Source organism: Lycorma delicatula, chromosome 5 (assembly GCF_047948215.1).
Source record: "Lycorma delicatula isolate Av1 chromosome 5, ASM4794821v1, whole genome shotgun sequence".
In the NCBI taxonomy this organism is placed as follows: Eukaryota; Metazoa; Arthropoda; class Insecta; order Hemiptera; family Fulgoridae; genus Lycorma; species Lycorma delicatula.
In genome coordinates this window covers 66,089,998-66,113,972 of record NC_134459.1, presented here as the reverse complement: position 1 = coordinate 66,113,972, position 23,975 = coordinate 66,089,998, and the positions used below count along the sequence as shown (strand labels likewise).

The following is a 23,975-nucleotide window of genomic DNA, read 5'->3' as shown; positions in this document are numbered from 1 at the left end:
TTCTTTTACCTATGTGGCGAAACCTGGACAGGTGGCAGAAAGATGAAGGGTCGAATACATGCAGTAGAAATGAAATTCAAGAGAAGTATGCTAGGGATGACAAGAAGGGCTAGAGTAAGGAGCAGTATGATTAGAGAGGAACGGAAAATGAGAAGTCAATTAGAAGATGAAAGCTCAGGTGTTTTGGCCATACTGTTAGGATGGATGAGGAAAGATTACCAAACAGCATGTTACATGCAGAGGAAACAGGTAGAAGACCAAGGGGTAGACTAAGAATGAAGTAAATAAAAAATACAGTTGTGTTAATTGAATAATAAATCAGGTAATGTGTTTTTCTTAAATGTGAAAACTGATTGTTATCATGATTATCTAAATTAAATATTGGTTGTAATTAAACTTCTTATTAAATCAGGTGTGCCATTTTTAATAATTCATCATGTTTGAAATTTACCTGTTCATTCAAGAGTGTAATCTTACACTTGTAAATATGATCTTTTTTTAAATATTCAAATTTATTGTTATTATTTATTTCTAATGCTTGTAGGTTATTTTTTACGTTGTTTATTGTATGCACATGGATAATGAGGAGCAACACTGGAAACATTCTTTCTTTTATTTTTATATGCTTTTAAATGTTCTAAAAATCCGTTTAAAGGTCGTTTAAGTTTTACCCATATGCTTACTATTAATTCTATAAATCCTACTACTGTTAAATTTATTTTGAGATGTATTTTTATTTATCCTAAATATTTTGTTGAACTATTCGCTTTAAAAGACAGTATAGTTTTTACTATTACTTTAATATGTATATTTTTATTAATGTAGTTATAGTGATATATTTTCGAGGTTATGTTTTAAATGTTATATTAAGTTTAAAACTTTATATTTCACATGAATGTTACCGAGTTTTACCATGAAAAATAAATAATGTAATTATTACTAAAAACAATATGTAATATAAGTATGGATATAGCATCTATTCATAATTCTTAAATGTACTGAAATTTTTCAATTTTTTTTTTTTTTTGCTAGAAAATCCATGAGAGGTGTTTAGTTTAATAATGTAGCGCTCATTATGAAATTTGTAATTACACAACTTACATGCAGAAGTAAATTTTCATGTCACTCAAATGAAATGGTTAAGTAGGAGGCTGATCTACAGCCTGCTACTGTACCTAACTAGGAAGTGTACAGTAATTTACATGTAGATTAACAATCTTCTCATGATGTGATATTAATCAGAGAAGTTTGAAATATATTTTTTAAATTAACTTAATTATTTTTTAATTAATAATATAAAAAAAACAACTTAATCTATATAAATTTTTTTATTTCAGATGAGTTTAATCATTGTTTAAATATAACTAAACCAAAATACATATTCTGTTCTGAACGAACATTACCAACAGTTCATGCTGCAGTCAAAAGATGTCATTTTATTACAGAGTTGATTCTAATTAGTGATAATTCATTGCCTGTGTTCAATGTTAATTATAAAGCACTTATGTTTTCTGACCTTGTCAAACCATTACACCCATCAGTTCGAGTAGATGATTTTAAACCTGATGAATTTGATTCATATTTTCAAACTGCTGTTGTGTTATGCTCTAGTGGTACTACAGGTTTTCCAAAAGGTGTTAAGTTATCACATGCTAATCTAGAATCATTTGTAAGAGGAGCAAGGTGAGTATAATATCATAATTTGAGATAATTTTTGTATGACATTAATGTCTTGTAATAAATCCAGTTTATTTTGCAACTGAAGTAATTACGCTTATAAACAAAATAAATACAGAATTTTCAGACTAGAAATTGTAGTTATATATATAAATTTAACGTACTACAAAAGCAAGTCCATTGTAATGTCTTTAACTTTCAAAAACAAAACACAGTGCTCATCAGCTTAACTTAGTAATTTGGAATAATAAATGTTCGATTGTTTTAGAATGATAATTTTTGTGCTAAAGATTTTATTTAAAACATTTAAAAATTATTGAATTTTTTATGAATAAGACATCAAACTGTTCATGAATGTCCCGTAACAACAAATTGGATGCACTCCAATTTAAAAAAAATATAAACTTTTTTAACATATTATGTAGTATTAGTGGATCCCTGCAGCCATTTACGACTTAAGAGAACCTTAGATATGTACTAGAGCCAGAAATACTGTGCTTTGCCTTTGCCTTTTCTTTCACTATATATTTATTTATTTTTTGATGATTAATTCACCATATAAGCTCAAAACTTGTGCTTGGGAATATGAAATGGAGACTGTAGTATATGAAAAATGCTGTGCCTGACTGGGATTCAAACCTGGGACCTCTAGATGAAACGCTGATCACAGAGATCAGAAATTGTATTTTTTAAACAAATAGAAATGTATTCGTTTAATACTTCCTTCTTCCTTCTCTATTTTTCATCCTAGTGTTATGAATAAACATCATTAAATAACTGGATATATTAAGTTCTTTTGAATATATAGGTTGCAGAAATAAAAAATTAAATTATATTGTGGTGGTAGATGTATGGACCAATTCAATCAATACAATCAGCATTACTGATTATATGACAGAAGAGTTATATCTCTTTAGCCATTTATAACCTCTGTATTTTTTGTCCTATAATTATAAAAAATATATTTTTTATCTTTTAAAACATATATTCTTTTCAATTATATATGAGGGAAAAAGAAAAACTACTCTTTTTACAAGATTGATAAAATAATTGAATTTATTTGTTTTAAATATTTAGTTTAGATTATGCTAAAAACAATGATTTCCTACACGTCCTCCTGCATGACATATTGTGTTTGATAATAAACCCTTTCTTGAAATGTTTATCAAAATAGAAACTATTTATCAAATGTTTAATTGCCTACTGGTTTAAAGCATAATTCTATAATTTTCCCAGAGTTGGTTGGTATATAATTTGTTTTGATATCCATATGTAAACAAAACAAGGAATAAATTGTTTGTTACTTATTTTTAAAAAAAAGTAATAATAAAATTTCTTACAAAGTAATAAATTCAAAGTCTGTAAAGAAGACTATTCAAATGCATATCTTGTTATATTTGTTACAACTCATTCCCTTGTTTTTTTTATTTAAGTTTCACTACTTTTAAGTATTTGTTTTCAGCCAAAATAACAATAACATCTTTAAACTTTAATGGTTTTATTTTTTTCTCTTGGATTGTTACTTTGGTCCCAATGTTTTCTTTTATTGGTTCTAACATGGGTAAATTAAAAATGTAATTGGGTAAGTTACATTCTTGTCTTACTATACAGCTCTGGTTTTTCCTCTTTGTTTATGCTTACAATAGGTATGAGATAAATATTAATTACACACTTTCTTTTCTTGTTATAATTTAATCTTATTTTTATAAATACTTTTTTATTTTTACATTATAAATGCTTTCTGAAGAATTACAAATACAATGAAGAAAAGCATAACTTTTTACCAATATCTATGCTAAAAATAATCTGAGGGCAAAAATTGTTCCTTGTTTACCCATGTTTTTTCAGAAATCTAATTGGTCTTCATTTTCTTATAATGAAGTAATTTTCATATTTATATTCTCTAGACTTCTTAAGTATTTTAAATATGTTTTATTGAATTAGGGCACACTTCTTCAAGTTATCTTTCATATTAATGTTATTACACTTCTGATGGTATATCATTAATTCTGTCACCTTAATTTTTATTAAAATCTTTCAGAGCTTTAAGAAATTCAGATCATAGCACTTTTACAGCTTTCCATTCATCATCTCTATCTTTACTATCAGCTATATTAGATAACGTTTTTCCTCTATATTGTCATACTTGTACAATCTACTATAGGCATACACTGTCAGTATTCTTACCACACAGTAGCTTTCTAATTGCATTTGTAGTCATCATTTTAGACCTCTGATGTAATAACATTTTGGCTTCATTTCCTTACTTTTTTACATCCACATATGCAAGTTTCTTCTAATTATTTTTTTTCTATATTTCTAAATTCTACCTTCAAGCAATCGATTGGTGGTGCCCATTTTCTATTAAATTAAATTTTTAAATGTCAGTTTTCTTACATCACTATTTCTTGCATTTTTATTTTCTTCAGTGCATATATCAGTTCTAATGTACCTACTTTCCTTTCAACCTAAAGCATCTCCTTAATTATTATATATTTTTTAATTCTAATCATTTATTTTCTGTACTATACATTACTGAAGGAACTTTTAAGCATGTCCTGATTTTTAGAAAATTTAACTTTATGTATTTATTTTCTAGTTTGGGTGTTTCTTAAACTGATAAACTCAAATAGTAATTATCATTTATTACATCCATGTTGACAATGAAATTTTATGGCAAGATGAGATATAAAATAAATAAAAATTTTTAGTCTAAAGATGTGTTCAGGTTTTAGGCTACAATCCTGTCATCCTGAACTGAAAATATCTAGTCACTAGTGCCATGTTGCAAAAACAAAAGAGTTGTCAAGTGCAAAAAATTTTAGAAGCTGAAAAAACTGACAGGAGCATGGCTGTAAAATGTCTGCAGATAAAATGCAAATCATGAATACATTTAGACATGTGTCGTAATGGGTTTATAAATTATTTCACAATTAAACATAATTATTTCATTATTTAATTTGTCTGTGTACTGAAAAGAGGGAATTTCTTTCATTACAGAAGTCAACGCTGTTTAAGTATAAATGAAAAAGAAAGATTGTTAAGTTTACTAAATTTTTTTCATGCTTCTGGCTACAGTATGATGATAACTTTGGCAATAACTGGATTTCAAATGATTATGTTACCTAAGTTTGAAGAAAATCTCTTTTTCTCTGTAATTGAAAAGTACAAGGTAACTGAATAATATATGATTTATAACAAAATTATTAAAGTGAACATTTTAGTATTGTACTTTATTATTTGGTAATAGTTTTATTATTTATGAATTAAGATACTTAATATAGAATTAATATTGATTTTCATTGCAGCTTACATTATCTCATAGTTCTTAAGATGTTCAAATTATTAATCTTCTTTCTTGTAATTATAAACACATGTTCCTATTTATATCATTTACACAGGTGACAAGTGTATTAACTTGATTTGTATCAGTGATTTCTATGATTATTTTATTTTTATTGTTGATATTTTTTTATATTCAGCTGAATGATTGACCTTGACAGATGTAGTACCTTGTCATTTACAATGTGATGAAATTTAAAAAGTAATAAACTTGAAAAGTCATTGACTGGTAAAGGAACACATTCTATAATGACAAATAATAAATAAAATTTGATATTTCTGGTCAGAACAATTAAAAACTAATTCATTACAAGAAGAATCTGTTTAAGAAATGTACCTACCAAATAAGTTTAGAAGTTGGTGTCTTATACTTTAGTGTCCATTTGTACCATCAGACATTGTTTGATGTTGTAGAAGTAGAAATCTAGCAGAATTTAACAGCTTAATTAGGATCAATTATGTGTAAATATGAGAGATATTTTATAATTTTGAATCAGATTTTGTTTTTCAGATATAAATATCTGGGGAGGTGTCATAAATGCACATCTGAATAAAGTTTATGTAATTCAAAAAAATTTGTTAAAGGCAGTACTAGGCAGAGTTAGATTTTATCCAAGTAAGGATCTATTCAAAGAATTTAAAGTTTAACGATTAGACAACTCTACATTAAAAGTTTGTTATTATATATTAATAACAAGATTTTATTAAACCCTCATGAAAAAATACATAATCTGTGACCATTGATTGGTGATTTTGAATTACCCTAAACAAATTTAAATGCCTACAAAAAACAAATTTGTACACACCATGTAGGTTGATTAATTTCATTCTACAATGCTTTATCTATAATCATGATGGTAAAAACTTTGATCAAGGATATAGAAATATGGATTATATCTAAGACGGACATTGCTAATATACTTTTTTAAATTATCTATTATTTTGCTTATAGTCTGGTGAAAATAATAATAAAACTACATATAATTTACATTGAATCTTGGCAGATTTATTTAAATTATTTGTTTAATGTTATACAGTACTATTTAATTGTACTAACAGTTATGTACAATAATACCATTTTCATGTAATTAAATGTACATTAATTCATACCTGCACACAGTATGCTTCTTTGCAGGTACTGTATTCATATATGTCTATGTATAATGTTTATTTGTAAGTATTAGGTTGGAAATACAAAAATAATCCACCCATTCATTCATTCAATAAATCTAAATTAAAATGTCTAAATATTATTTAGATACATCTAATTGATCTGCAGACAATGATTATAAGAACATCCTCTTATTTATAATTATAAAAATTATCTTATTTAAGTAAATTTCAACAATTAATAACTTAGTTATTTATGTTTAACAACATTTGTAACATAGATACTACATTTAATAGCTCTGAAGAACATCTATGGAAGGTTTCGTTTCATTGGGATTAACTTTTTTCAAGATATATGTACGAATGAATTTTTCTCAAAATCTATATATAGCGTATTTAAATTTTTAAAGTTGTAATATTTCTTGTTGGAGTAAAGCAATTTTAATTATTTTTGTTAAAAGTTTTCATCATTAGTTTTACTAAATGATGGGTAGAATATATATACTGTAATTTACCAATCATTGTATACCATTGTATTGAAAGTAGCAATAAATAATAAGTAGTAAAATAAATACTAAATCAACTTAAGTTACCTTTTTTTAATCTTACATAAAAAAAGTAAGTAACTTCTATCTCACCATGGGGAATTTTGGAATGGTTTAATCTTCAGTAATATTTCAACTAACATAAAAAATTTATTGTTTCCAAAGTTTTTCTGTTTTTTCATTACAGAAAGTTATTTTTTTTTAGATTTATCAGTATAAGAAGTGTCTAAAATTTGTATTTCTCTATTATTATTTTAATATTTCTATAATTACTGTATTATTTTCTAGATTAGTTGTGAGTTTATTTTTTTAAATATCTTTTTTCAGAATCCTACAGTATGTATAAGAAATACTTAATATCTTCTTTTCAAGCATTTGTATTTGATCCTACTTAATGTACTTTCAAATAATTTTGGATTGGAAAATACAGAAAATACAGTGTTTTGTATGCTTTGGTTTTTTAATTCATAATAAAATTAAAGTTTCTGGAATAATTGATGTGGATTATTTGATAATCTTTTGTAAAAGTCTTGGCAGTGTTCTGAGACTTCAAGTCACGATAACACAATCATTGTATTAAAAACAAATATAAATGTGTAAACTCAAGGCATACTACATTTTTAACAAATTACCCCAATTCTATAGTCAGGTAAAAATGCATCAGTGATAAGATTGGAGCAGTGGGAAGTAAGTTCTGCACCCGTAAAGAATATATTAAGCTTATTTAAAATAAACGTTTTCCCTCCAATGTTCATTCCTTTGTGAAAAAGATGTATCCAGTTTTACACACAATTTTTTTCTCCAAGTGTCAACTGATAAGCAATTACTATCATCAAAGGATGTATCATGTCTTCCAGGCTTGAATATATGATTGTACTTACATTTATGGTAATTTTTTTTGTCTTCAGTCATTTGACTGGTTTGATGCAGCTCTCCAAGATTCCCTATCTAGTGCTAGTCGTTTCATTTCGGTATATCCCCTACATCCTACATCCCTAACAATTTGTTTTACATATTCCAAATGTTGCCTGCCTACACAATTTTTTCCTTCTACCTGTCCCTCCAATATTAAACGACTATTCCAGGATGCTTTAATATGTGGCCTATAAGTCTGTCTCTTCTTTTAGCTATATTTTTCCAAATGCATCTTTCCTCATCTATTTGCCGCAACACCTCTTCATTTGTCACTTTGTCCACCATTTGATTTTTAACATTCTCCTTTAGCACCACATTTCAAAAGTTTCTAATCTTTTCTTCTCAGATACTCTGATCATCCAAGTTTACTTCCATATAAAACAACACTCCAAACATATACTTTCAAAAATCTTTTCCTGACATCTAAATTAATTTTTGATGTAAACAAATTATATTTCTGACCGAAGGCTCATTTCGCCTGTGCTATTCGGCATTTTATGTCGATCCTGCTTCGTCCATCTATGGTAATTCTACTTCCCAAATAACAAAATTCTTTTACCTACATAATCTTTTCTCCTCCTATTTTCACATTCAGTGGTCCAGCTTCGTTATTTCTACTTTATTACTTTCATTTTGTTCTTGTTTATTTTCATGTGGTAGTTCTTGCGTAGGACTTCATCCATGCCATTCATTGTTTCTTCTAAATCCTTTTTACTTTCAGCTAGAATTACTATTTCATCAGAAAATCGTAGCATCTTTATCTTTTCACCTTGTACTGTTACTCTGAATCTAAATTGTTCTTTAACATCATTAACTGCTAGTTCTATGTTAAGATTAAAAAGTAATGGGGATAGGGAACATCCTACTCGAACTCCCTTTCTTATTACGGCTACTTTCTTATGTTCTTCAATTATTACTGTTGCTGTTTGGTTCCTGTAAATGTTAGCAATTGTTCTTCTATCTCTGTATTTGAACCCTAATTTTTTTTAAATGCTGAACATTTTATTTCAGTCTACGTTATCGAACGCCTTTTCTAGGTCTATAAATGCCAAGTATGTTGGTTTGTTTTTCTTTAATCTTCCTTCTACTATTAATCTGAGGCCTAAAATTGCTTCCCTTGTCCCTATACATTTCCTGAAACCAAATTGGTCTTCTCCTAACATTTCTTCCACTCTCCTCTCAATTCTTCTGTATAGAATTCTAGTTAAGATTTTTTATGCATGACTAGTTAAGCTAATTGTTCTGTATTCTTCACATTTATCTGTTCCTGCTTTCTTTGGTATCATGATTATAACACTTTTTTTGAAGTCTGACAGAACTTCCTCTTTTCCATAAATATTACACACCGGTGTCTATAATCTATCAATCGCTTCCTCACATGCACTGCACAGTAATTCTACAGGTATTCCGTCTATTCCAGGAGCCTTTCTGCCATTCAAATCTTTTAATGCTTTCTTAAATTCACATCTCAGTATTGTTTCTCCCATTTCATCCTCTATAACACTATTTCCTAATTCATTTTCTCCGTATAACTCTTCAATATATTCCACCCACCTATCGACTTTACCTTTTGTATTATAAATCAGTATACTATCTTTGTTTAACATATTGTATTTTAATTTATGTATCCCAAAATTTTCCTTAACTTTCCTGTATGCTCTGTCTATTTTAGCAATGTTCATTTCTCTTTCCACTTCTAAACACTTTTCTTTAATCCACTCTTCTTTCACTAGTTTGCACTTCCTGTTTATAGTATTTCTTAATTGTCGATATTTCCTTTTACTTTCTTCATCACTACAATTCTTATATTTTCTACGTTCATCCATCAGCTGCAATATATTGTCTGAAACCCAAGGTTTTCTACCAGTTCTCTTTGTTCCACCTAAGTTTGCTTCTGCTGATTTAACAATTTCCTATTTAACATTCTCCCATTCTTCTTCTACATTTTCTACCTTATCTTTTTTACTCAGACCTCTTGCAATGTCCTTCTCAAAAATCTTCTTTACCTCCTCTTCCTCAAGCTTCTCAAAATTCCAACGATTCATCTGACACCTTTTCTTCAGGTTTTTAAACCCCAATCTACATTTCATTATCACTAAATTATGGTTGCTATCAATGTCTACTCCAAAATAAGTTTTGCAGTCAACGAGTTGATTTCTAAATCTTTGCTTAACGATGATATAATCTATCTGATACCTTGCAGTATCGCCTGGCTTTTTCCATGTGTATATTCTTCTATTATGATTTTTAAACTGGGTGTTGTCAATTACTAAGTTATACTTCGTGCAAAACTCTATAAGTCGGTCCCCTCTTTCATTCCTTTTGCCCAGCCCGTATTCACCCACTTGCCTTTTCCTTACTTGCCTTTTCCAATGCTTGCATTCCAATCTCCAACTATTATTAAATTTTCATCTCCTTTAATGTGTTTAATTGCTTTATCACTTTCGTTGTATACACACTCTACCTCATCATCATCATGGTATATTTATGGTATAGCATTTCATATTAGTTAAAACTAATGATAGAAAAGTGTTTATTATTTAATTCTAATTTGCATAATGTTTTAAAAAAAATAATTTTCTAAATACTGTTACAAATTAAATTATCTTATACTATTTTTTTTTTTTAGACTAAAGTAATGCATAAAGAATTTATGTATAGATTTTTTTATTTTTTTCTATTTGTATATTATTAGCAATAACATAATTATCTTCAATTTTATATTTTTAGTTAAATTGTCAATTGAGTGAGATAAAAACCATACAATCAGATTTTTTGTGATGCTGTAGGATTTCAGCCCATTTAAAGTTGTGATTACTTTTAAATATCTGTGTTGCTGATGTCTTTTAGTTTTTAGAGTTCAATTATTCAATTACAGTACTACTTGAGAACATCATTTTTTAAGACTAGACAAAACTGACTCTTAAGTCTAAAGGCATTATAAACAGTCTTAAACAATTTTAAAGTAGGTTTTAAATCTTGGGTTTATTTACTTCTGGCATATATTTGCCTTAGTTTTATCTTTTGTCTCATTATCTTATATTTTTCTTTTAAGAAAGATAGTTGTTAACTTTATTGTTGATGTTCAGAGTTTGATTTATGCAGATGAAATCCTGCTCACCCCAGTGACTGATAATTTAATGAACATTATTAGAACCAAAGAAAGTGACTATGGTATATCTTATAATTGAAGTGCTTTACACAATCATAATAAATACTATAACAGATTGTGTATTGAAAAAAAATGTACATCTTTCAGTTGTGAAACAATTCATTATATCACTTAGTACAAAAATCATATATTATTATTTACTGCGTACAAAAATTCTTGTATGTTGATTGTATATAAATATTACATGGTAATATTGATTAAATAGGATGTAAGTGGATCATATATTATAACAATGCTCTTTTTCAGCAAATATGTAGCTGGAATCAGATCAAATGCAGCCTGAAATAGTTGAAGAATTTCTCTTTTAATTTTTCAGTTGAAGAATTTCTCAGGATGAAATATACAGTAAAATCATATTATTTACGGACTCAAAAATTTGAGCCGTAAAATTTTAAACAATTTTTGTAAGAATATCTGATGCTGTATTAGAGAAGAGCTTTAATCCTTTACCTGCAAAAAAACCTTTTGTGAATTACTACTTCAAGTATTTTATTAAAAAAATTCTAACTACAATTTTAGAAAGATTAAAAATGTTTAGAATGATTATTTTTTAATCAAAACTATTAATTTTTTAAACAATTTAATAAAAATATTACATTTTTTACAGATTACAGTTATACCAATGGCTCCACCATTGATGGTGTTTCTAGCTAAAAATCCATTAGTAAATAAGTATGATTTATCGAGCATAAAGGATATACTCTGCGCAGCAGCACCATGTGGAGAAAATATTATTAAAGATGTTATGAAAAGGCTTGGTGTCAAATCTATTCGTCAAGTGTATGGAATGACTGAATTATCTGCAATCATTACTGCCGCTCCAGTAAATAGTGATAAGCTTAGTTCTGTTGGAAAACTTGTCGATGAAGCACAAGGAAAGGTACATGTATGTTATTTATGATTAGTGAGGGGTGATTATAATAAAATAAAAAAAAGGTGGGTGAATCTGACTGATCATATTGAAGATAAGAGCCTTTAACAGTAAACATGTTTAAAGTGAGTATTAATGAACTCTAAGGACTGTTCTGATGGTTCTGTTTAATAAAACTTTTTCTTCAGCTTTAACAGAACTCTAGTTTTTATTGAAATAGTATAAAACTAATGGCTTTACTGAATGACAACCTTACTACTAATAATCTTTCCCTATTGTGTACAATACAACTAACTTAAAACAATAAGAGAAAAAGAAAAAAAAAAAAGAAATCATCTGAAGTCAAATAAACATATATAATCAAGTAATACTATCTATTGGTTAATATCTTACTTAAACAGAATTGGTCCATTCTTTCATATTTGAATAGTGTTAGGTTACTTCCATTTCTTACTTTGCTTACTTCAAACCAATTTTTCATTAGACAATATAAATTGTCTCAAACATACTGTATATGGTAACAAAACATATTTATTGTACTGTTAAAGCAACCTTCACTTGAGTTCATCAGTGTTGACTACGTTCAGCGATCAGCGTTAAATTTTCTCCTAGAGTTGTAGGTGAATCTGATTAGAGTGCTTTAGTTCCTTTAACAGCAAACAGGTGACCTCTTTGGTGACATCGATCAAAAAATGCTTTTATATCTTTACATAACTAAAATTACATAGGTTAACTAATTATTGGAAAAAAATTATACGTTTCATTCTCTTCATTAGTTCCAGGAAATTTTTTTCAGTATTACACTTTACAGCTGTTTTTTGCATAGGTCAACGGGAATTGCCTGCAGTTATCCTCTACATTATTCAGTGACTATATTTTTAGTAAGCATAAGTATTTTGCAATGATTATTATTTAGCCATTGTTTTTTTTTTTTTTTTTTTACTGTTTTTAGTTCTACATTAACTGATTACTAAATTGTATAACTTTTCATGTAATTCTAACTGTAGCTATGAATGACAGTCCTTGTGTTTCTATTTTTAGCATATGCTTTTTTTTAGCAGTTACTAGAAAGTTATTTTTAAACATATCTGATATACTCTTTCTTTGGTTTTAACACTTTTTAAGCAGTACTAGATGGATCTGTTGTGAAAGAAACATTCCTTTACATTATGGAAATAAAATGCTTAATTTATGGTTGCTAAATATTATATTTAAAAAAAAATTATTAAAAAATTTAGCATGCATTAAGAAATCAATAAAATTTCTGTTTTCAAGAAAACTTTCTCCATTTTATTATCACATCAATTTAATATAAGTGTAGCCTTGTCACGTATAAACCCACTAGGTTGGGTCTAGTGGTGAACTCATCATTGCAAATTAGCTGATTTTGAAGTCGAGAGTTCTAAGGTTCAAATCCTAGTAAAGGCAATTACTTTTATACGGATTTGAATACAATATTGTGGATTCCAGTGTTCATTGGTGGTTGAGTTTCAATTAACCACACATCTCAGAACAGTTGACCTGAGACTGTACAAGACTACACTTCATTTGCATTCATACATATCATCCCTATTCATCCTCTGAAGTAATAACTTACAGTGGTTCCACAGCTAAAGAGAAAAAGAGAGAGAGAGCCTTGCCATGTATAATGTTTATATCATAGTCTTATTAACATTACTCAGTTAAACTTATATTAGACTATTGTGCAAGCAGTAATTAACAATAATCTTAATTCAATGGTTTAATAATTTCATTGCCAAAGAAAATGTTTAAAAAAATCATATTCAAGGCAATTTTCAATGTGTTTTTTAATAAAATTAACAGTGATGTAGATTTTATTTAATTTCTAAACACTGTTATTGCCTTATACATTTATACAATTTATTTTATAACTATTTAAAAGTTATATAAAATATATTTTCACTATATGGCATTGCTATAATTTTATGTTGTTATATAATAGCACTATTTTATATAATTACTAGCCGGTTCATCTAACCAGAACCTGGACCTTCAGGGCTCAGATCAACCCAAGCGAATCCCGAAGCCAACTCAGGGACTCCTTGGAGCCTCTCAGAGCCAAGGGACCTACCATATGGCTGCAGAGCTTGCTTCGCTCACCATTCCCAATTTGCCAGGGGGACCTGCGCCTTGGACACCCGCAGAGCTTGCTTCAGCCACCATTCCCATCTTCCCAGAGGGCTCCACCCCCTGGACCCTTTGCACTGTACGTTATCCTCATGATTGTGAGAATAATACTGATAAATAATAATTGTATATTCAGGCTTTTTAGAAACCTGAAAAGAAACTAAATTACAAAAGATAAAATAATAGTAACCATGCGTGTAACTAAAGTACACGCAGCTTTGACGACAAAAGATTCATAACTTATAACTTAACCATGGTGGCAGAAATATAACAATGAAGTAAAAGGATTTATCTTTTTTTTCTTTAATGAATATATTTAATTCACAACTTTACCTTCCTTGGGGGTGAAGAAATAATGGATATTTTTAATATCTTAACCTTCAAGGGACTATGGTCTTGGTCAATGTCTTAAAACCTTCTGTGGGATAACATGAATTTATCCTGTAAATTAGAAAGTAATTGGTTGGTTGATTCTCACGTGATGGGATAACAAATAAACAGATAAACTTTGTGTTTGTGTATATAGAAATATATATTGTAACAAGACCGGTGTAATCCGTTACTCAGGCCCTGAGTAACGGATTCCTACCAATCATTATGAAAGTAATAGAAAAGATAATAATTGGAGGAATCCTGAGAGGGACAGAAAGGGAATCCTTTTAGTAAAGGTAATAACAAGTCTGCTTAACAATTGTCTTTTGTAAAACTTTGTCTTTGTACAAATGCCTGTTTGTACCGTGAGAAAAACTACCAAACCTGGTTATGGAATTTATTGGAACAAAAGCCTTGGTCGATCTGTCATGCTTTGAGTTGGTCTAGTCCGACGAGAAAAGAGACTAGAAGTATAAATACCTCTGGGAAGACCAGCTAAAAGTCAGTTGTGTGAAGTCCAGTAAGACATTACAATGTTGGTTCCGCAAGGAGAGTCTGCAAGATAGGAGTTGTGTGAGTTTGGCAGAGTTCTCTGAACCTGTTCAGTGAGACATTACAATGTCAGTCCAGCAAGGAGAGTCCGCAGTGTGAGTTTGTGAGATGAGAGTACGACGTCAGTCAGCAAGTGCATTCTGTGGGTAGGACAGTAAAAGAGCAAATCTCCAGTGTGAATTAAGTTTGATATAATTAAGGTGATGCGACGTATAAGTCCAGTAAATAAGAAATACTATCAGTGAGTTACTGCAAAAGTATAAGAGAAAGAAATAATGTTCTAAACTTCATTTATAAATTGTTAGGGTAGTTTTATTTGTGGACAGCAAAAGTATTTGCAGTGAACTTTATACTTATATTATCTAGTGTACTACTGTTTGATAATACAAGACTAGTGGTTAAAAGGGTTAAGACTAGCAATTTCTTGTTAATGGGTCGGAATTCTGGTTTTCTGTTTTTCTATTTGGAATAAATCCTGACAATTGTTTTAAACTAAATCTTGTGTGTTATCTCTGTTTATTATTACTATTGACATTTATGACTATTTGATATGTAATATGACGATTGTTTACTGTTTTGATTATGTTATATTTTTATGTCATGTATTATGTGTGTTAATTGTTTGATTTGTTTGTTATTGACATGTAATATTATTATCGTTTACTACTACTAATACTATCATTATTTATTATTATTATTACAATTATCATGATTATTCTGATTGTGCTTGTAATTACTATTAGTATTTGTTTGAATTAATCCATTTAAATTTTTAAAATTTTACGATTGTTTAAAGAGATATAAGAGCATTGCACCTCCCAAAAGAGTGCCCCAGGGGCACCCCTGTTTGTTAGCAGTTGATGGTGATGATTGATCTAGCCTCCCATGAGGTGCTCGGATACCTCAACACCATAGCCTCATGTGCAGTCCCCACAGGAAGCCCATTGTTGTTAAACAGAAATCGTTTAAATTTATTTAATATTGTTTATTTAACATTGTTTAATTCTATTTTTTTTGGTAATATTATTCATTTGATTGATTCAAATAATTCATTTCAAACCTAGTTCACACAGTCATAGAGACTTAGAGTTCACAGTTCATTAATTAAATTCATTAAAGTTTGTGCTTCATTTGGCAAAACTCCACTACTACATAAAATATATAGTAGTATATATATATATATATATATAAATTTTCAAAATTTTTCGAGATGAAATATATCTAAAACCTTCTCAGTTACGCCAAGAAACATGGGTAAAAATTTGGTTGCAATTGATCGAGTAGTTTTTTTGTTTATTCTGAACAAATTAAAACACTCTACCTCTTTATATAATAGTATAAATATAGCACTGTTTGTCATTTTTATATAAACAATTACAGCACTGTTTATAATACTTATAATACTGTAACAACATTGTTTATAATAATACGAGGTTATATTGACTGTATATTGATTGTCAATAAGGATTCAGAAATTCCAGATGATGAACATTTTGGTAAAGATGCATCATTATAAGAAGATAAACTTGAAAGAGTTAACATGAATTATAACTTAGCATAGAGTGCAGGAAGTAATGAAAAATTCATGTTAGAAGATAATTAAGATTCTAAGGCTCAGAGGTGAGTAACTCTTGAGTTCTTAAGCGATTATTAATCTCTGTAAGAACAATCATTACTGCTCTGTTGAAATGTGACTCTTGTTCTATGGTATAGAAATAACCAAATGTTTACTGATGTACTTGGTAATTATAAAAAATAAAAGATCATTAGATCAGGCAGTAATGTAACAATAATCTGACCACGAGTTTTATATGTGGCAGAATGCATAGCTCTCAACCAAGTGGAAATATATAATTTGGAACTTGTTGAAAGATGGACGCTAAGAAAAATCATAGGGCCCAGAAAAACTAATAATGATTGGGAGTTAAGGAAGAATGAGGAACTTTATAGGGAGTTAGATAGAATCATAGAAGCACTACTTAAGAAAAACTGGCATTTTACAAATTCTGATAAAATCTGACAAGAACGGATTTAAAGGGCTTAAGAAGAGAATTTTTTACAAGTATAATAGCAACAAGATGAATGTTTCAAGCCATTAAAAGAGAACCTTAGGATAGCAAACATAAACATAATGGATTTAAAAAACAGAAAGGTGTTGGGAAAAAATCTTAGAATTCAAAGGGACTCAGAAGGTGAAAGAATGTGCTAACCTAACTTGGTCAGAAGAAAGAAAGAAGCTGTACAGTGGAGTATTTGAGAGTTGAAAAACTAAACAGAAGTTAACTATACTATGTGATCCTACAGGGACCAGAGTTCAAAAAAATAAATGAAAAACACCAAATTAAATAAGTAACATTAACAAAATAAGAAGCACAATATGAATAAATAATATAATATTTATTTCTTATTATAAAATGTCTTTATTGTAAAAAATACCATAGGTGTGTGTCTATATCTATAAAATTCAGATGCATGTAAAAGATTTTTTAATATTAATTTAATCTAATTATTTTATTTTATATCAGTTTAATTGGTATTAATTTACAAGAAATAAATAAATGATCGAAGAAAGTAAAAATTCTTAATTTTATTCTATTTAATAAAGAAACTGACCAAAATAAAAGTAAAAAAGTAATTAAATTTTAATTACTTTTAGAGCCAGGAATATTTTTTTGTAATAAGCACTATGTAAAGTTGGTGACAGGGTGGCTACAAAAAATATTGTATTATTGTATGTTAGTTTGTGTTCATATTCTAAAGTTATAACATGTCTGTGAGGAAAATTCAAATGTGGTTTATGAAAATATGTCAAAAGCAGTTGAGTAGTGGAAATAAACTGACAGCCAAGCAATATGATTAGAGTGTATTGAAGTCTATGGATTACTGCAACAAATGCCTTAGTTTAGGAAGTAATTTTTGAGAAGTAGGCTCAATTTGACCTTTTTTGTGAGAAAAAAATTTTTAACTATAACTTTTTTTTTATTAAAAATGCTTGTAATCAATCTTTTTTTAATTTGAAAGTAGCCTTATATATAGAACTTATCCAGCTGTGAAAGCCTGGCAAATCACCCCTAATTACATAACGGTGCTGCAGAAGGACAACATGGAGGCTCTGTCTCTCTACAATCTCACTGAACTCAACCTCTCTCTTTCTCTCTCTCACTCTCTCTCTTTTTCCTGTTTAGCCTCCGGTAACTACCGTTCAGATAATACTTCAGAGGATGAATGAGGATAATATATGTATGAGTGTAAATGAAGTGAGTGTCTTGTACAGTCTCAGTTCAACCATTTCTGAGATGTGTGGTTAATTGAAACCCAACCACCAAAGAACACCGGTATCCACGATCTAGTATTCAACTCTGTGTAAAAATAACTGGCTTTACTAGGACTTGAACGCTGGAACTCTCGACTTCCAAATCAGTTGATTAGGAAGACGCGTTCACCACTAGACCAACTCGGTGGCTTCACTGAACTCAACCTGGACTACATAAGAATCCTGGGCATTTAGTTTACTGAACATAACCATCTAAGGAATTAAAGTACATTGTAACGGCCCTTACGTAACAGCCACACTCCTTACTAACAACTGGGTGCTCATGATTCTTGTGCAAGCTCTTTCATTTAGCACAGGCCGAAGCCTCGGACCTATGTGAACAATCGTCACGCTTGTGGCCCTCCTCGCCACAATGGACACACACCAAAGCAGACTTACAAAATTGAGCCCTGTGACCATATCTGCAGCACTTGAAATATCTTTGGACGTCCACATACTCTTTTACTTGACAGGACCCTAAATCGATAAATAGTCTGCCTGCAGACATAAATTTTTGAAAGAGATCAGAACTTACCTCGAAGACTCCGCGGTATTTCTGTGTATCATGCCTACCTGTTTTAAAGACCAACTGCAGTTTGCCGGAGGGCGGCTTCATCCAAATCAGTCTTCTGCTTCCTAATGAGCGACAAGACATCTTTGTCGGCAGGTTACGGTCAATATTATAAACTATAATATATGACCTACATATTATAATTATGTGATAATAGACCCTTCGGGTCTATTCTCACATTCAGTCGCTTAACCTCCATGGAATCTCTTATTGCTGAATAGTCTCCAGATCATCCGCTACCACAATTAATTCCTTGTCGGTCTCTTTAATTTTCCTAATTTTAAGACCTTTCTGGTCAATCTGAAGAACAACCTGGAGGTCTTTCTTCAGCTGACTGCTGGACACAGCCGAGCCCTCCGCCCTATTAACAAATCCAACCTCAGGTTTCTTAGAGGACTGGCTGGTTCCATCTCTGCCCCTGAACACCTCAGCATACCTACGTGGTTGCATCGAAGCCGGGGTTGGTTTTTGAGCTGCAGTTACTTATTCAGGCCGGAGGCAAGTTTTTCGAACTCCTCGACGAGAGCTGTGAAAGCCGCTTGGAAGAAGTTGGGGCAATAATCTCCTCTTGGTAGCAGCACTAGTACACTTGGGGTTCATTAAATAGGAAGAAAAATCACCCAGCTCTGCCAAAACATCACAGGACAAAGGAGCAGAGCTTCCAGGCCTGCCCCTGACTTGCAAAAACTCTTTAATGGTGGGTTCATACCCTTCCGGGTGGGCACCCCTATATCTACCTCTGAACTATCATTGGCAGGACCAGTGTTTGAGGGGTTGAAGGATAAGGCTCCGATCCCCTCCTCCAGGTAGGCTTCTTACATACCCAAAAATCTGTCAAGTTTGGAGATGCCCTGACCTAACAGTATACGAACAAAATGCTTGCTATAGTCCTTCTATTTAGATGTTGGGCACAAGCCCACAAGCGTGTCGATTTCCCGCAGCGAGCCATAGGCAGCTGGAGACCTTCTGTATTCTGTCACTCTTTACACCTCTTCACCACTACTGGACCAAATGTGTGAAATCAAAGATCAACACACACTTACAGATTATGACCCCCTGCTCTAAAAGAGCATGAACAGGACTAAGGGTAAAGGCCCCTTTGCTCCTAACAGGGACTTGCGACCAGCAGTCGTTGCCACTCTTTTCGCTGAATGAGGTGGGTGCTCAAACAAATCGTGTGCCAAATCCTCTGAATCCCTGCGAAAAGAGTATGAATCATCTAAACAGTAAGGGCACAAAACTGTTGTAACAGTTCTCAGACAGCAAGATTGTGAAACTGGGAAAGGTACACACTCAACCACCGTTCAAAAATAGCACTAAAAAAGACTTTATACAACACAACCTCTATTTGTGAAAAGAGACCAGAGGTAAATAAACTAACAGCCAAGGAATATGATTAGGGTATATTGAAGTCCATGGACTACTGCAACAAATGGCTTAGTTTTGGAAGTAATTTTTGAGAAGTAGGCTCAATTTGACCTTTTTTTGTGAAAAAAAGATTCTTAACTATAACTTTTTTTTTATTAAAAATGCTTGTAGTCAAGCCTTCTTTACTTTCAAAATAGCACTTATATAAAACAAAATGTACTTATTACTCAAGTGCTTAATTAAATGAAATTTCTGTTTAACATTTTTTTGTTGTAGGTCATTGATATAGAAAACGGTAAATCACTAGGACCTGGTGCCATTGGGGAACTTTGTTTTCGAGGTCCACAAGTTATGCAAGGTTATTTTAATAATGAAAAGGCTACAAAAGAAACTATAGATTCTGATGGTTGGCTTCATACTGGTGATTTAGGATATTATGATAAAGAAGGATATTTTTATATTGTTGATCGCTTAAAAGAACTAATCAAATATAAAGGATATCAGTTAAGTATCCTCATTTTTTATTCTTTATTCATTAATTTTTTCTGCTCTATTTTACTGTATGTTAGTTATTTTAAATTTGATTTAATTATTTGTTGTATTGCCATAACCCCTGAATTACTGTGTTACCTAGACTTTATATAATAACTGATGGTAGCCCTATTTAAGATCAAATGAGCTTTTGGATGATATACACATTGTAAATACAGTAAAATCTCTGAACATTGTACATTGTTGGGGTAAAAAAAAATGTCTCCTATATTGAGACAGATGTTTATAATTCAGAGGGAGTGAGGAAAACATTTACTGCAGTTCCAGTCAGTGATGTTCTTTGATCTGTAACAACTATCTAGTATCATTACACTACATTTTGAAAATAAGCAAATTAGCAACTTTATAAGATTAAACACATTTTACTTATCTAAAATACATCAGATACCAAAACTGTTGATTTATTTACCATTGTCTCACACAACCATCATTTCCAGCCATATAACTTCAGAATGATAATACAATGCTACAAATAAAAGTATGTATATAATGCAGTTATTACTAAATTAGAATGTTCTCTTTAAAGCTATACAATTTAAGAAAAAATATAAAAATTTCATAACTGCGTTTAAGACAATATTAAAGAAAACTGAAAATAAACGATAAAAAAGAATTGCATAACTTTCTTGATTTTGTCCTTGACAGATTTTTGTTTCAAATGTTATGTGTTCTGTTTAAATGTTAATGTGATTTTTGTTTAACATATTATAGGTAGTAGTTAAAAGCAATCAAATTAATTGTAAAATACAAAATGGAAAACTGTTTTAGAAATCAATCTCTACATGATGCTTTAAAGGTTCTGGAAATATTTCGTGCAGTGTTAAGGTACTAAATGCAATGTTTACTTAATGTAAAAATTAATATCCTTTCATGAAATTCCCTTATAAGGAAACATTTTAATTAAATTTCACAGTTTAATTTAAAACTATTTTAATGATATTAGAAGAAAAATAACAACATGAAACTGGATACTAACTTACTCATGTGCATACAGGTCCTAAAACTAAATACAATTAAGATTTCAATCACAGAAATATTTTAGCCTATTTTCATGTTTTAATAGTTAAATTGATTTAGAAATATTAAGCAAAATGTAAAAAAAAAAAATTATCTGGTGCTGTTGTAAAAACTTGTCAAATTGTGACCAAAAAATTAATTTTAACCTATGTAGAAGTCTTTAATTTGAATATTTTTCCTAGTTTTGTGAGTGTTTAGTAACCTACTTTTAATATATATATATATATATATATATATATATATATATATATAATGTTATTTTACTGAATTAATCTTTTTATGTTTCATATTATAATTCAACTGTACTATTATGTTTAACCTTGTACTTTCATGGGATTCTGCATCTTAGTAACAATGCAGTTATTATATTAGATATTATATATAAACATTTTTTACTTATTAACCACCTAGTTTCTCTACTAGGTGGTTTATATAATAAAAACTTATATAAAATATATAATAAAAAGTATATATAATATACTATTTTTTTTTTTTATTTCAGTAACTCTTTTATAGCTTCATCCTGGATTGCATAACCTTTGTGGATCTCCAGTATGTAACCTTATCTGCAAACTCCTTATCATTATTTTCATTTTGATATGAAATGTCAGGAATCACAACAGTGATGTCAGATTATCACAGCATATATCACATGTTTAAAACACCTCATTTTTTCTCATAAAGATTTCCATCAATGCAAACAAACTTATGTATTTCTGAGTTTTTAAATTAGACTATTAATGGTGTTTATATTCATAAACATTAATTCCATGTAATGCACTAAATCCAGAAATCTCTTCAAATTTCCTTGAAAAGTGCTTTATAAAATTTTAATTTTAAATCAATCCAGATTATTTTGATTGTGCTAATGACTGCATAAGTCGTTGAATAAAAAAAAATATCAACTCTTTTTTAATATATTAATGATAACTCTTGTAGTAAACGATAAAATTTTTCATCTTCTACAGCCAATGAATGGAAAATGCCTCCATATAAATAAAAGCATAAATGTAAAGACACATGAACAAAAAGTTATAATCAATTTAATTAATGGACAGAGTATTTTTATAATACAATTAAAAAATAAACATATAAATTATTTTTAATGACATATCTTCTTGTCTATTGTTCAAAGTGCTCAGTGTATGGAATAATTTATTAAAAAATTATATTTTGAGGGACCAGAGATTGTAAACAGTTTGTTGTCTAACTGTCTTTGGTTGGGTGGTGTCTATAAACCACCCAACTCTGCATTAAAATTAATTTAATTTCAATAAAAATATAATTTGGTTTTTTTTTCAGACTATTCAGACTATTCAAACACAGTTTTTTACCTGTATTTGTTTATTTCTTCATGTTATTTTTTATTGTAAATTACAGGTTGCACCAGCTGAATTAGAAGCATTGATATTATCAATACCTGAAATAAAAGATGTTGCAGTGATTGGGTTACCTGATGAAGCATGTGATGAACTACCAATGGCATTTGTTGTTAGAGAGCATGGTTCTAATATCAGTGAAAATGATATTGTTAAATTTGTAGCAAGTATGTTTTTTAATCTATATTAATTATGTACTGCTTAGAACTTGACTACATCAATGTGTAGAGTGTGAAAGGAGGGATGTCATATTTTTATACATTCTTGAGGGCAAGCTCTGAAAATATTTACATATATTAATAGAGGTGAATCTGAATAAAGTTTTACGAAACTTTATTTCTTTTAATCTTTTTTCTTGTGAAAATAGATTAAATTTTTGTTTGTGTTTCATCTAAATTAGTTATATAAAAAAGATTCTTTACAATTAAACAATTATTTGTTTAAATACATCTCTAATAATCATTCTCAGCTATGTGAGATACATATTTTAAAATGAGAAAATAAACAACAATATTACATTTACTGTACAGTATATTTTTTATAAATAAAAAAAAAACATTCATAGGCATGCATTATTCACAGAAAAAAATATTGGATCCAACATTTTCAGGAAAAAATACATGAAAAAATATGTTAAAGCGAATATTTTAATACAGGAGGGAACCTGTTACCATCCCAAATTTACTGGAAGGTTAATAAAAAACTGATTAAATTTTTATGAAAAAATTGACAAAAGATGCAACCTTTGATGCAGATGGTATAATTATGAAGAAGAGGTAATCAATCACCATTACTCTAATGATCCTTTTATTATTTGGTGAAAAATATAAGGAATTTTCAAATATCAACATTAGTTATTACTAGTAAGTAAGAGAAAATTATTAATTTATTAAAGGTTTAATTAAATAATGTTTTATATAAAAAATTAAAAACCAATTAATTCACTACTTTTTTTTAGATAACTTCACTAGTTTCTAATATATAAAGTTCTTAAATACAAAATAATTTGTAAACTTCCTTTCTAAATTATTTTTTTATTCAACCTGAGAAAAATGCATTTTATGGAATGCT

At 29.5% G+C, this 23,975-nt stretch overlaps 2 protein-coding genes across 2 annotated transcripts in view; one reads left to right on the top strand and one right to left on the bottom strand.

Moving 5' to 3' along the window:
- The window catches only part of Trax (Translin associated factor X), a 639,975-nt gene that overhangs the window by 31,422 nt on the left and 584,578 nt on the right, over positions 1-23,975 (bottom strand). The window lies entirely within an intron of this gene.
- The window catches only part of LOC142325049 (luciferin 4-monooxygenase-like), a 42,652-nt gene that overhangs the window by 10,245 nt on the left and 8,432 nt on the right, over positions 1-23,975 (top strand). The window contains exons 3-8 of the mRNA XM_075366334.1: positions 1,338-1,683; positions 4,678-4,849; positions 11,369-11,641; positions 20,233-20,459; position 22,584; positions 22,906-23,071. Coding sequence (XP_075222449.1) covers positions 1,338-1,683; positions 4,678-4,849; positions 11,369-11,641; positions 20,233-20,459; position 22,584; positions 22,906-23,071 — 1,185 coding nt within the window. The remainder of the gene's footprint in view (positions 1-1,337; positions 1,684-4,677; positions 4,850-11,368; positions 11,642-20,232; positions 20,460-22,583; positions 22,585-22,905; positions 23,072-23,975) is intronic.